Genomic DNA, 15,561 nt, shown 5'->3' with positions numbered 1-15,561 from the left:
CTGCTATTAAATACTTACAATATCCTCTATTATCTCCTTCACCGCAGCTACAGCTAAAATAAATAAAAGAGGAACCAATGTTGTGTAGCGGCCTGTTGGTGACACATCTGGTATTTGCTATTAAAAAAAAAGAAGAGAAAAATATTTTGCATTGCTGGTTGAAAACATTTTTAATACAAGAAACAGTACTCTCTGTGCAAATAAAGACAAGTGAATTCACTTTTTAGACACGGTGTTTATTATTTCCAAGAGAGGTTTATAGGCTTCAATTCAAAAACAGCTGATAAAATAAAATAACATTTGCATTTTAAGCAGTGTAGTGTTCAGTGGTACTTTTTCCAGAGGTTTTAGTGCTTGCAGAATATTCACCTTCCTTTTCTGTGTTTACAATTGAATTAAAATATATATTTATAAAATGTAGCTAAACTTTCCAGTTTAGATTTTTGTTACAGTGTACACTAGTCCAAGGAATTTTTGCTTTTTTACAGTTTTAATCTCTTAAGAGATATTTTTAATCATATTAGATATTAATTGACAAATTTCAAATAGCTGCTTTCTGCCAGACTAATGTAAAAAAACCCCATTTTTGCTAACCAGGTATGAGCACAGGTGACGCAAGCAAACATGTACGTAAAGTAAATTGTGAGAAAATGCAGGCGCTTATGTGATATACATGGATGGTTATCTTAATGGCAACACTGACAGTTGAAAAGATTGCTGCCTTAACAGACTTACTATGGGTAATGCAGTGCAATGACAATAACAGCTCTGCAAGAAAATGGTACACTAATTAGTGGTGCCTCAATGTGGTTAAAAGAGACCCTCAATTTATCATAAAATGTTTTGAAAAACAGCCAAGATTACTTATGAATTATATACATTTCTTTTTGCTACCACCACACTGTGCTTCTGAAAGAAAAGAGGATGTTGTATGTACATATGCTATGTTTCTTGTAAGACTAACATAGATTTATCTTCCAGGTTACTGTAGATGTTTTTCAAGGAATTAAATGGAAATGAGGCAGAAAGTTCCTGTTCAGCAAGTGACTATATGCTGCCTACAGAGGAAAGGGATCCATCACTTCTCTAGCTATTCCCACCTTTTCATTCCTTCCTAATGTATGTCCAAATTCCCATTCCAACTGCACGTTATTTTGCAGGCAAAATCTGAAAGCAAAAGGGTCACCAGCCTGTACTCCAATTCCATTATTCTCTACTTCCTTCTCCTGACAATGCAACCTCACTGATAGCCTGACATGCTAGTGGGCTTTAAAGTCCTAACACTCCACTTCCTTACACTTCTGAAACCTCGTATTCTGTGTCTCTAGCTTGAGGTGCACAGTGGCACCACGGGGAACACTGCTGGACCACTGGATTAACCTGAGATGCCAGATGGGGTTAGCAGGATATTTATTCAGAAGCCACAGGCTTCCAGGCAGAAAACCTAATGAAACCCTGAACTTTTTTACCCCCAGGAAACAGTGTAAGCTACTTATGCAGGTGTATCATAAGACTGTCCCAAGCACTTAAAGTAGAAGCAAAGAAATCAGAATAAGGACAGAGGAATAAACTTTGACTTGCAGAAACATTTGAAGTGAGGAAGAAAAAAGTACATATGGCAGTTTATGTGCCATTTTTCAGTAATTTTTGTTTGGTATGTCAACACTATGGCCTCCACAACAGACAAATCAACACATTCTAAACAATGCATTTGAAATCGTGCAGAAAATGTGGTTTCATCAAATATGTCTGAAATGAAGAACTAGTCAATGGTAATTACAACTGCACCTGAACACAGTTCAATTTTTCATTTACATTAGCTAATGCATTGAAAGAATAGTATACAGAAACCCCACAACTTGCTTTATCAACTTGAGCTATCGCAAAATTAAAATATTCTGATAGATCGGCAAAATGTTATGTACTTCTTCAAAAAAGTTTCAGTAAGCTGGGTGAAGAATTTCACTTTACAAATATACCTAATGAAGCTACAGTGGCGATAGGAAAAAGACTGTGTGCTTCATTCCGAACCAGTACACTGATTAGCTGGTTTACAGGAAATAATTGTTGTAGTACTGGACTGCATAAGTGGTTTTCTATGTCCAGGCTCAATTTCTATCTTTATCTCTAAGAATAAATAATCACTTCCCCTCAGCTGCAATTCCTGTCCCTCAAAAGAACCTGCAGGAATAAAGTTCATAGACTTCAGGATTTTAAACAGTACCCTCTAGAAGAAATGCCAACTACAGGTAACAGTTTTCTGTATATGCCAGATATTTTTAAACAGAATTTTCTTTTCACAAGTGTTTTTCACCCAACAGAATTTCAGCTATACTTAACCTGTTTTATAGAAAAATCTTTGTATGCATCCTGTTACCTCCAAGGAGTAAAAAAACCACAAACCCAAGCATTTTATTAAAGATATGTCTACATGATACAGCTGTTCTGATAGGCCAGCTAGCTTGGAAAGAACAGTACAGAAACCTTAGTATCTCAGTATCTCTGTCTGTAATATAAATGCTCTCTTAGCGCATTTAAAATATTAGAATCTTACTGTTGATCTTACCTGAAGCAATGCAATAAAAAGAAAAAATGCATTAGCAGCTCTTCTGAACTGGGAATAAAGGAACCTTGGCAGGAATGTAATTATGTTGTACTTTGCAGTGCTGAGAGGAAGAGACAAAAACACACGCTATTATTACAGTACTAAAAATTCTTCAAATGTATTCTTTCCGTCTCAGTTATACAAGCTTTCAAATGAAACAGTTTGCTTTTTGATTTTAAAATGATAAATATTGGATATTAAGTGTGCTTCTGCTAGGCTGGAAGAAGAAAATATAACTTACCCTAGCAAAACAATCTCCGCTAAGCTATCATCACAAAATGTTTGAGCTCTCAGCTTTGTGTCAGCCTGTTACATCTGTTTAAGAACTGACCACCACCATCTAAGAGCCTAAAACAATCATGCCAAAACCTTTTAAGCAAAAGATTTTAAAGAATATTTTAACTTCTTTTTAAATCAGTCATATTTACTTTGACCTTGCATAAAATAGTCAGTACAAGGGGCAATGAATGTGTCTTGCAAAAGACCTCAACACTGTCAAGTAACCAAGCAAAAGACAGAAAGACAAGTTGTATACACCAAGAAACCTCATATAAAGTTTCTCAGGATAATGGAAAATCCTGCCACATTATTCCCAATGTCTACAGAATTTCTGCACATTATCAAACGTACCTTCAGAAAACACACCTACTTGGGACAGAGGTATCTTTGCCATTCATTTCCTTTGAATTTTAACAACAGAACTGAGGATGTTATCAGATCTAAACACACATTACTTTTGAGTATTTACTGTATGACTGAAAATTCTGTATGACTGAAAAGAACCACAGCATAAACCATCAGCAAAGTCCCTAAAGCCTGAACCTGAAATTGAAAACTAGTCTCATAGGCAACCACAGCATCTTTGTTACTGGCTGGCTGAAAAAGCCAAGTGTTTCCAAAGCACAAACAATGCTGTGCTCAAGCACAGTACACCTGCATCAGCATTCAGCTACCACGAATAGGTTCAAAGATGAACTGAACTGAAACCTGAAGAACAAACCTGTCCTCTAGGGACATGCTGATGGTACAGCTGCTTTACAGCTGTACCTTCCCCACCCCATTCTTAAAAATTCAGAAGGTCAGATTTGTAACTGAAACAGCTTACTTGTCTCCTCAAGTGTCTAAGACTGTCATTGGCGGCCAGTGGAAATGACAGAAATGGAATAAACTAAAGCTTTTCAATTTTGCTATTCATCATGCAGTGTTCTAGTGTTTTTGTTAATACCTGACATGGTTATTGCAGAATCTGGTTGGCTGGGGCTGATTGATGAATATAGTTCTCACTTCCTCTTGATCAGCTAGGGAAGTTTTCTCTGAAACATCCTCTGTCTTCTCATAGCCTGTAAAAACACAGCATGTTTTCTATATAAAGAGGTTTACTTACACAAAATTCAAGGTACTTCATGAGACAAAAGGGACATTTATTGTGAAAGTGAACCCAATGTATTTGCATTTCTCACAAGTCATGACCCCTGAAAAAACAAGAAAGTCTTTTTTATATAGTCAAGATGCTCAGTAAAAATCTACACTCCCCACAGACCATCATTACCTTGCAAAGATCACTGAGAGCAGCCTAACAGTGAGACCTGCCAGTTCCCTCTGCACTCGTGATTGCATCTTATTCGATCCCACGGACTTTTGTTCTGCCAGTTTGTTTAACTGTTCCCTAAACTTGTCCTTCTCCACCAAGGTAAATCTTTTTTGTTTCAGTCTTTCCAACGGGTAGCAGCAACCTGTGGTTCCTGAAGGCTGACCTTATCATTAGAGACCAAAGGGGAGAAGACACTGTTTACTGCATTCTATTTTTTGTTTCCAGCTTCCCTGCAGCATGCAGCCTAGAGGCCCCACCTTTCCGACAGTCATCATCTTCCTGCTGATGAAGGAAGAACAAGAAGGGCATCTGCAAGTCACTCACCAGGTTAAACCCCAGGTAGGCTGTGACTTTGTCAGCTAAACCCATCTCTCTCTACTCTTCTACAGCCACCTGTTGCTGCTTTGACCTTTTGTATGTTCCCCTTTTTACACTTGAGCTTTGTCAGGGACTCCTTGCTAATTCACAGAATCATAGAATGGTTTGGGTTGGAAGTGACCTTAAAGATCATGTAGTTCTAACCCTCCTGTCATGGGCAGGGAACCTTGCAGTCAGTCAGGTTACTCAGAACCCCATCCAGCCTGATCTTGAACACTTCCAGGGATGGGGAGTCCGCGACCTCTCCAAGGCCTTAATATCCTTGGAGTAAAGATTTTCTTCCCAATACCTAATCTAAACCTACCCTCCTTCAGATTAAGGTCATTCCGCCTTGTCCTATCACTACATACCCTTGTGAAAAGTTCCTCTGTAACCTTCTTGCAGGCCCCCTTTAGATACTGGAAGGCTGCTAGAAGGTCTCCTCGGAGCCTTCTTTTCTTCAGGCTGAACAGTCTCAACTCTCTCAGCCCATCTTCATAGATGTATTCCAGCCCTGTGATTAACTTAGTGGCCCTCCTCTGGACTTGCTCCAACAGGTCCATGTCTTTCTTATGCTGGGGGCCCCAGAGCAGGATGCAATACTCCAGGTGGGGTCTCACAAGAGCAGAGAAGATGGGCAGAAGCACCTCCCTTGACCTGCTGTCATGCCTCTTTTGAGGCGGTCTAGGACGCAGTTGGCCTTCAGGGCTCCAAATGCACATTGTCAAATCCTGTTGAGCTTCCTGTCCACCAACATCCCCAAGTCCTTCTCCACCCAACCTGTATTTGTGCTTGGGATTGCCCTGACCCAGGTGCAGGACCTTGCACTTGGCCTTGTTGAACTTCATGAGGTTCATACATGCCCACCTCTAAAGACTGTCAAGGTGCCTCTGGATGACATCTCTTCCGTCCAGCATGTTAAGTGTCACACAGCTTGGCATTGTCAGTGAACTTGCTGAGGGGTTACTCAATCCCACTGTCCAAACCACCGACAAAGATGCTAAAAAAGTCATTTCCCATACTGACCCCTGAGGAACGCCACTTGTCACTGCTTTCCACTGAGCCGTTGACTGCAACTCTTGGAATGCAACCATTCAGCTATTTTTTTATCCACTCTGTGGTCCATCCATCAAATCCATATGTCTAGAGACAAGTATATTGTGTGGGACAGTGACAAATGCCTTGCTTCATCCAGTCCTTCTGCCACCTTGGCTTGATTTCTTGCTCATTGTGATGGACCAATCTTGAGCTGGAAGCCAAGGCCATCAAACTGGTTAATCTTGGTTGGTTGGTCTCATTGGTTAATGAGATACCACTCCTTGCTGCAGATTTTCTCTGTGACACTAGCCAGATTATTCCCAGAGAAGTGACATCAGTATATGCTTCATTTTGTGCGTGCTTAACTTGAAATAGTTTTATTACACTCACTGACATTCCCAGCACCTGCCTCCAGTAGCCAGTGAAAGCTGAGTTTTCTGTCTATTCTATGGACTATGAGGAATCTTGTGCCAGCCTGCATCCCAATTTTCATCTGTGAAAGGGATACCAATGTATCCTTCTCTCCCAAGGCTTTTCACTAATGTTTTGTCAACCAGTCAGCCATGACATTGCTGACAACAGGCCTAAGCAGTCTTCAGGCTGGAGCTTATAAAGTACCAATGGATATAGCATAAATCAATCACCATTAAGTTTTAACATGATAACAATAATCTGTGTTTATACAGCTGCTTGTTAAATATACACTGTTCATTCTGTACGAGAATGAGAAAAAGAAACTGAAACCCCGTATGTTACAATGCAATGGAATACATCAGAATGTATAGCATGTCAAGGATAATTAAGGCTGTACATGAAAACTTAATGCTTACTTCTAGCACGTTCTATAAATGCTTGCAAACAGGTTAGGCAAAATCCAAGCCATTCCCCAGTCCACTGGCCCAGTGTATTGCCTCTTACCTATTACCTTCAAAATAGATTCCTGACACTACTTTGCAAGGTCATGTCTCCACACATTGAGAAAAGGCTCAGCAGAAACTTTTAATTTCATCCCATTCATAATTCACAGACTCTATTACGATACAGGAAATCCCCACTACTACACTGACCCTCTGCAATTTGTTTCTTTCCTCAGGTGCTGAAAGGCACACACATTCAAACATCAGTGTATTTCTCAAGGAGTCTCTTCAGAGGAAGGGCAGCCAGCCTGACAGACTGGCCCCCCTCAACAGGTGCCGACACAATATTCCTCAAGGAACCACACAGGCTTATTTGGCAGCATAAGTCAGCAAAAAAAAAAAAAAAAAAAATCTTCAATAACAACAAATTGCAAATAAATAAGTAACCAACAAAATAAACAAACACAGCCCCCAAACCAATTAGAACTTCTTTCAACAAGAGCACCCATTGAATACTGTATTTTGCTTCCAACAATAAATTTGGAAGAAGCAACTGTCTTCCAGCACACAGTATTTGCAGGGACTCTTCCTAAACCAATCTTGATTAAAAAGTTTCTGTGTTAGTAAAACAACAACAGTAGATTCCATACCTCTAATTTTTTCTTTAGGTAGGGTAGTGCAAGGCTTTCAGCTTTCATTCCTTAAAACAGTCTTATTTTCATTACAAAATGGGACAAAGTTACATACAGATATACTGTAATATGGAAATAAAGGGAAGAAAACAAACCCTCAACCAAATTGCCAAAAGGATTTTAATACACTTCTCTTAATCATTAAAAATTTCTTTTTTATTCTCTGAGTAGAGCTTTCAAAACCTTTGAAAGCTGATGCTGTAGCCAAGAACCTCTTATACAACTAAGTGCTGAGGTTTAACTTGGCAGGAAGCTAAACACCACACAGTCACTCACTCGCCTACCCCAGTGCCAGGGCAGAGAATCTGAAGAAAGTTAAAACTCATGAGCTGAGATAAAAGCAGTTTAATAGGACAGAAAAAGAAGGGAAAATAATGATAAAAGAAGATAGAAAACAAGTGATGCACAATTGCTCACCACCTGCTGACCAGTGTCCATCCAGTCTCTGGGCAGCAGGCTGCCAGCCCCCTGCCAACTCTCCCCCAGTTTAGTTGTTCATCATAATGCCAAAAGGTATGGGATATCCCTCTGGTCAGCTGGGAGTCAGCTGCCCTGCTGTGTCCCCTCCCTAATTTTTGGGAACTCCCAGCCTCCTCCCTGGCAGGGCAGTTTGAGATGCTGACAAGTCCTTGATTTAGTGTAAGTGCTGCTCAGCAACAACTAAAACATCTATGTGTTATCAACATTATTCTCATCCTAAATCCAAAACACAGCACTGTATCAGCTACTAGGAAGAAAACTAAGTCTATCCCAGCCAAAGCCAGAATAGTCTGTTTGCTAGCTCATATTCCTGAAGAATGTGGCAGAGTTCAAAGGTGGAATCATTAGAAAAAACAAGGTGGCTTCAGAATTATTTGTTGCAAAGCCATGACAGACCTTCAGTGACAGAACAGGCACTGGGAACCTGACCCATCAATCTGTCCTTCTGAGGAGCCAGAGCACAGAAGGGAATTTAAATGACCAGCGTGAACCTGGTGGTACCCCTGAGATGGCCAAGCCTGTCTAGAATGAGACCAAGTCTTTTCCCTGTTGTGAAACACTGGGATCTAAACACACTTGGTAGAAAAAAACCCCAGACATAACTGACTAAATCACTAAATCTGGTAAAATGTTATATAGTCCTAAAGACCATAAACAGAAATACCTAAGGATATATTAGGCACTACAAAAACAGATAGTCTGCTGAAGGCAATCTGATGACTACTACAGAACTTCAAAATACATTCCTTCTTTATGTGAAAGTCATCTCATCTTACCCAGTTCAGCTTCACCTAGATTTTGTACAGGTATTTACCTCCATCAACAAGAAGAACTAGTTATTACCTACTAGTTTTGGTAGGCAGCATCATGGCACCTCAACTCTCTACCCTTTCTCAATGACCTAATATAGTTCACTGAACTCCACCAACACAGAGAGGAAAAGGATTAGTGCTTCAATCTTCAAAGAACCCTAATAAGAACCGCCAAGAACAATTCCACTCTTCCAGAACATCTCAAAAGAAACAAAATTATTTTAATTATTCAATTTCATATTATTTAATAGATGCATATATTAACTGGAAAGCTATATATAGCTAAAATAACCACAGTTAGTTACTGTATTTAATAAAGCTTTATGTAGGCCACACTACTTAAAGATTCCCCATGTGTTCTGCAATCGCAGAATACATGACACCAATTTCCTAAATTTGTTTAAGAGGGCCAGATATTCTGTGCCTTGAGCAAGACTTTATTGATACACATACCACTTTAGAATGGTAAGCAGCATGTGTTCTTTGCAACAGGATAACAGACACAAAAATCTATTAAAACACGGTTATAAGCATGCCTGGTTATCCTTCACCAGCCATGAAGAACCTGCTGAGGTTTGGAAGAATGGCACAAAATCAGTAGTTCCTTTTTGTTCAAATTCTTTTCTCTATGCACATAACGTGTTGGCTTACAGACCCTAAAACACCTATAATTTTTATTTTGCAATAATTTACAGACTGTAGTGTCAATTGTTCTGTGCAACTGGTGACCACTTCTTGGGAATGACATATGTGCACATCATTTTGACAGCTCAGATTCCGTTTGCTTCATCTGAGCACAACAGTTGTAATAACAGTATCACTATCTTGTTATTTGAGAGAGCTTAGTTCTTTCTGAGATGACGTCCAGACAGTCCAGCCTGATAAGGCAGCTCATGATCCATGGAAAAGGTCTCTGAAGCAGAAATTAGTTGCTGCAGTGACAGGAGAGAAAAATGACATTTTTGACCCAAAGATACAATACAAAAATTCTAGAATAAGGAAAGTAATACTAAGCTTGTCTCTCAGAGACCCACAAGTCTTAGGCTAAGGAATGGTCCACACCATGACAGAAGTCATGGAAGCTGTTGTTTGTGATTCCAGTATTACTACTGTTCCAAGAACACAGAGGGACCCTGCCAATAACAACTCTGCACTGGGGATAAGACTTTGGTGGAGTTCTCTGAAAGCAGCCTTATCATCACTTTGCATTGTGCTTATCTAAGAGACTTGGGTGATGGCCAGAACCAGGATTTTACAGTTCCTTTATGTCCCTGTCAAATACTGAGACCCACATGGCAGAATACTGGAGTTCTCTTTTTTAGAAAACAGTAGCATTTACTCACAAAGAGCTGTTTAGAAATGCCAACTACATAGTCTAAATGTGTGGACTAACTAGACTCGGAAGCACTCATCTCAAAAAGAAAAAAAAGGAAGAGACGCATTAATGTTGGTTTCATTGTGAATTATGTATACACAACCAGAACTAAATATAGAAAAAATTAATTAGTAAGTGTCACATTAATACAAGAAAAAGAAAACAGTACCAGATTTCTAATTTTTTTGAGTAGTACTATATATACAGTAAAGTACACTATGAGTCATATAGAATCAACTCCACTGGTATAATGAAAAAACTATCATGTCATTTTGTGAAAGTTAAGTTTCTTAAAAGATGTTTTATACCTATTGCCAGTCCTAAAGAAAGTGGTTTTGGCAAGCTTCTTAAACCCAGTATTTAACTGCTTCACAGTCATTCAACCTTGAAAAATAAACCAGACTCTTTTTTTTCCCCTCTTACTGCAACTGTAAATCTTGGATAGCCAGTTACCTTCAGGGAATATCACATTTATTCAGTTAATAACCATTAAGAGTTCTGTAACTAGATAATTTTAAAGAGAGCATCAACGTTCCCAATTTAAATATGCAATGCTCAGCTTGCAGTGAAAACCAATTGTCTGGAACAAGGGTAAGTGGAAAAGAACTGAAATTAAGCACTGAAAAATTGGACATTTAACTAGTCTCATTATATACGTCTACTAATCACTGTGAGTATACAGGACTGCTGCTCTGGTTGTGAACACATTTCAGAAGTGTTCCTGAAAGGATGCACTTTCTCCCTGTCTTCTTAGAAAGATGCATTCTTCTATTTCTTTGCCACTAACATTTCCTAGGCAGAAGCAGATCCAGACCTCCTACAAACCTACTTTTGGTGGAGGAAGGGATATAACACCGTAAAACTGGAAAAGAACATCAAGATATCAGCCCACTTCTAATCTATGTTTGTTTGCGCTTTTCCTTGCACAGAAATTAAATAAAATATTCTTTGTTTGGAAGAAGGAAGAAACATACAGGGAAGAAGTTTCTGCCTCCCTATATCAAGCAAAGCAAAGCTAAAAATAAAATAAAATAAAATAAAATAAACCTGATGTATGGTTTAAACGAGGAAACTTTCAGACAATGGGATAAACCCTGCATACCTGCCTCAATACCTCTTGTGCCACTACCGGGACACTGTTATTGTTACCTGTAGCAACCAAAAATCACAGGTTGTCCCAACATACTGCTGCTTTGGGGTCCACGATTCCGAATTTTACTTTTGCGTGCAATGAATGTTATAGCAAAGTAAATTCACTGCAGTGATTCTTTTCACAAGGCAGCTGCTGACACGTTATCTGAAGGCTAAGCAAACCCACTTAGGCACGAGACATGAGCGCTGTCCGAAGCTCCCTGGCACATGCCCTGGATCAGAAACGCGTATTTCTGATGATCAGCGCACACGTACATGCTACACACAAAAGAGGGATTCCGGCTTATTCCTGGGGGCCGAGGACCCCAGGCCATGAGCCACCGCTGCCGCTTGGGGCCGGCGGGCCGAGCAGCCAGCCACCGCGGGGAAACGAAACCACCGCTCGCCCTGAAACCGCCGCTGCCACCGCTGAGAGGCAAAATGCCGCCCGGGGCTCACCGGACATCGACAAATACGAAGCCTCCCTGAGAACACCGGTACCGCTGACGCCCCAAGCTGGGGTCGGCGCCGCCGCAGCCCCACCGGGGGCGCACGGCACGACCGGAGACCGCGGAGAGGAGCGCGGCAGCGGCGCGGCGGCGGCTCCCACCGCCCCCTCCCGGCCAAGCGGCGCAGACGCCGCCGCGCCGGAACGCCGGCCGGGCTCCCCCGTCCCTCCGTACCGGCGCGGAGAGGCGGGCGGCTCTTACCCTCTGCGCGGGAGCGGATCTCGGACACCGTTTTCTGCACCGCCGGCATCGCCGGGGCGGTGGCGCGGCCACCTCCCTCCAACGGCGCGCCCTGCACCTGCCGCGCGCCGGAGCGCGCCCTGCGCCGCTGCGAGGCCCGGGGCGAGGGCGGAGGGTCCCGACGGCGGCGGCGGCGGCGGCTCCTCCGGCAACCCGAGGCGGCGGCTCTCCCCGGCTGCGCCTTTCCCCGCTGGCGGCGCCGCTGCTCACTGACAGCCGCGGCGCCCGCGCTCCGCACTCCCCGGCCCCCCTCCGGAACCTACCAACTCCGCCCCCCCCTCCCCGCCTCCTTGTCCCGAGGCGTCCCGCCGCCATCTCCGCGTCCCCCCGGGGTCAAGCTTGTCGGGTCACTGCGCTTAAGCGGGCACCGGCACTGCAGCGGCCTGTGTCCCGCCTCTGGAGCGAGCGAAGGGCTTCCGATGCGCCCCCCACCCCGTGACGCGGGGGGAATGGAACGCGCCGAGCCCTGGGCCGCTGCCCGGCACTGGGGGCGGGCGGGGGAAGCCCCGGGGAAGGTCGCCCGGTGCCTCCGGCAGCCGCGGCGGGCGGGACCCGGGGTCGGGGCGGGGAGTGGCGGGGGCCGGGCGGGGTGAGCGGGGCCCTGGCAAGCGTGTGCACCCCGGCAGGGGGGGCAGGGGGCGCATGGGGCGGAGGGCAGCAGGCCCGGCGGGGAGCTGGCAGAGCTGCTCAGCCGTGATTATGTATAGAGTGGACTCCTTCCCTCCCTCGGTGTCGTACGCTGCTGAGCGATGTGTAAATGGAGCGAGGGGCGCGGTGGGGGCCGGGAGGCGTTCATCCAGAGAGGGAATTTGAAACGGTGTTCCATAGCCCTCATCAGGCGAAGAGAGGGTTGGTGCCACGCTGTTTTTGACAGGCAGCCTTCAAACTCTCGCCTGGCTTGTATTTTTAATCTCTCCTCAGTCAGGATGCCGCAGTTTGACAGCCGTGAGTCAGTGTGAATCCAGGCGCTCCTCCTGTGGGCTGTTGGAAAGGAGGTCCCAGCCGCAGATGCGTCGGGCGGAAGCAGCAGCAGCAGCAGCACTTCAAGGCTCTGAGCGTGACACTGGGGTGACTGCAACAGGCTGAGCAGTGCGGCTGCCGCATGTTGTCCCTATGTCTCGGTAAAAACAGGATGCAGAAGAAAATAGGAAAGATGATGGCATTTGGAGCCAGGTCTACTTGACATAATTATTTCTTACATCTGTTTCAGTCAGGCATAAAGCATACTAACTGCCTAGAGGATGATGGAAGTTTTGAAATGGAATAAAGCTACTATTATCCCATGAATCTTGAGAGGGTTTGAGGCTGACATGTCCTCTAAAGGCCACCATTGTGTCCTTCAGAAAGTACATAACACAGATTGCAGATGTAGGATTGCTGCTGTTTTCACTACAGGGCATACACACCCACTCTGAGAAAATAAGATATAGATATATATAGATATAGTCTTTCTTAACAGCAACAGAGTGAATCTTTGTTTGATAAAATTTTATAAATTTAATCTCTGTAAATAGATCAAGTAAAACAAGTAGATTTTGTTGGTACTTAGGGATATGGTTTAGTGATGGACCTGGCAGTCTTATGTTAATGGTTGAACTCAATGATCTTAGAGGTTTTTTTCAGCATTAATGGTTTTATGATTTTATGAGACAGTGCTTCACTCATAGAGGAAAGTGAACCCAGAATTTGTTTTTCGTAGCTGCCGAGCTCAGATACCAAGGAAGAGGAATACTTTGCTTCAGAGAAGACTGCATTAGGAAATAAATACCATGTATTTCTTTCAAGTCATAGGCCAGAAAACCTGCTCAAGACTGTCCTTCAAAAGAGAATGCTCTTCTGCATCATCCTATGCAGCAATCTGTGTGGGTTGTTTGTGTTTTTGTGGGTTTTGAGGTTTTTTTTTTTTTTAGAACCAGAAACAAGGATTGTAGAAAGATCTCTCTTCATGCATTTTTCTGGTAAAACAAAATGCATTGCTCATCCAGTTTTAAGAAATCGTTAGTGTGGGTTGGTCAGCTGTGGGCAGTCTTGGCTGGAGCAAATCACTTTCGGCAAGAAAGAGCTACTAGTTTTCTGTGAGAGTCCACTGAAGCCTGACTGAAGCAGTCATTTAGGAGACTCAACATATATGAACCTCCCAGCATAAATAGGGCCCTTTTGTAAAAGAGGATCTTTAGGGGGGCGGAAGTGGTGGTTTGCAATTTCTAGCAGCTACTCTACTGTTAAAAGGCTGCAACCAAACCGTGAAACTCACTATAAATCAGTATACATGCCAGTCAACATGCATTTTCCCCCAAATTACTGCAGCGCTGGTGGCAAATAGGATTGTCACTTAAATCCACATTTGGATGCTATTTTATAAGCATAAACTGGTTTTCTGGCTGTAATATCCCTGGCAGGTGGTGCTTATTCCTGATACCTTTGGACAGCTTGAAGTATACCCTCTTTAGAACAGAAGATACTATAACAATGCTGCCAAGTGTTATTTAAAATTATGAATAGTTATTTTACAAATAAGGCCACTATCCACCTCACAAAACAGCACAGCAACAAAATTACTAGCTTTATTTTTGGTTTACTTTTGTGTACTCTGAGTTACTATGAAAGCTCAATAGTTTTGTTTTTTTTTTTTTTAAGAGAAAACCCTTTTTAAAGTTATAGCATGAGTTATATTTGAAAGAATGAGAAAGGTTTATTAAATCTTGCCATCAGTTAAGGAATTCTCTGGTTTTCCAGCTTTTATTCTACAAAGTCTCAATGGTAAGATAAACATGTTTAACCATTTAGTTACACAACAGACAGTTAATCCAGATGTCATCCAAATGAATGAAACTCGGCCACTGTATTTCCTAAGAGTCTCCATCCACTTGCAACATTACTCCAGGAGAAGCACAGTAGCGTCTATTTCTTCTGCCTTTCCCCCACAAGATCTGCCAGCAGAACCAACTGGCCCTTGTATTTATTTCTTTCCTTTGGAAGGCAACTGTATGAGCTCCATTCTTTCAGCTCTTCTATGTAAATGGAGCCTGTGTTACTCAAGAATTTTCCACCTCCACACACCACCCTTCTTTTTTTGATACAAGCAGGTCAGAAAAGGCTTCTGCAGCTTTTAAAGTTGAGAGTATGCTTAGTTTATGCACTTGAGAATATGCTCTATATTTAAGGAATCCAATATTTAGTTTTGGATCATCGCTTGTTTGGAATGTACATGACAGGACTGCAAAACAGAAGCAAGCCAGTCTGCTTTCCAGCACAGCTGTAAGTTAAACAATATGCCTATATTCTGCTTTTAAGATTAGATGACATTCTTAATTGAGTTTCCTCTTCAATGTTTATTTTGAAATATGTGGAAGCTCTGGCGGAACAGATAGAAATTTATTACCATTAATTTATTAGCACACACTACCTTTTGGAACAAAAGATGACAGAATCCTAATTTTTTAAATATATGCAGAAAAATTGCATATTCATTGAGAAGAATAAGTTATTCCAGCCATTTCAGAAAATGTCTTGCAATGACAGCTGAAATGTTGAGCTAATAAAAGAAAATTGTGAAAGGATACACGTTTATTCATATGTCAAAAATATCACCTCCACTACTCCATAGCCTGATGATTTGACTGAGCTATGATGATCCAGTCTTATCTCACCATTTCATCTCTAATGACCTTTGGGGATATAAAGTACTTAACCCAACTCAGATCTGTTCTTGCAAATGGTATAAACACTTATTTTATTAGAAAATACAGAAGTTTTCATTCTTTGTGGTATACTAACTATGCACTGTACTAGCCTACCAGAGTAAAAAATACTCTACGCAAAATGACTGCATATAAAGCAGGATAAATGAGGTCTGCAGGCTTGAAGTTTTCAC

The 15,561-nt window shown here is 42.2% G+C and overlaps 1 protein-coding gene across 1 annotated transcript in view; it reads right to left on the bottom strand.

The window, feature by feature from the left end:
- Nucleotides 1-11,883, bottom strand: part of ATP8A1 (ATPase phospholipid transporting 8A1) — a 108,148-nt gene extending 96,265 nt beyond the window's left edge. Inside the window, exons 1-4 of the mRNA XM_082282285.1 lie at nt 11,649-11,883; nt 3,831-3,945; nt 2,567-2,666; nt 19-117 (exon numbers count right to left, since the gene is read on the bottom strand). Of these exons, the coding sequence (XP_082138411.1) occupies nt 19-117; nt 2,567-2,666; nt 3,831-3,945; nt 11,649-11,697 (363 nt within the window). The 5' untranslated portion in view covers nt 11,698-11,883. The remainder of the gene's footprint in view (nt 1-18; nt 118-2,566; nt 2,667-3,830; nt 3,946-11,648) is intronic.
- Nucleotides 11,884-15,561: the final 3,678 nt, after the last annotated feature.

The sequence above is a fragment of the Coloeus monedula genome (genome assembly GCF_965178545.1).
Source record: "Coloeus monedula genome assembly, chromosome: 5".
In the NCBI taxonomy this organism is placed as follows: domain Eukaryota; kingdom Metazoa; phylum Chordata; class Aves; order Passeriformes; family Corvidae; genus Coloeus; species Coloeus monedula.
Note: the sequence above shows the minus strand (reverse complement) of the source record. Positions and strands in the feature narration are given on the sequence as shown.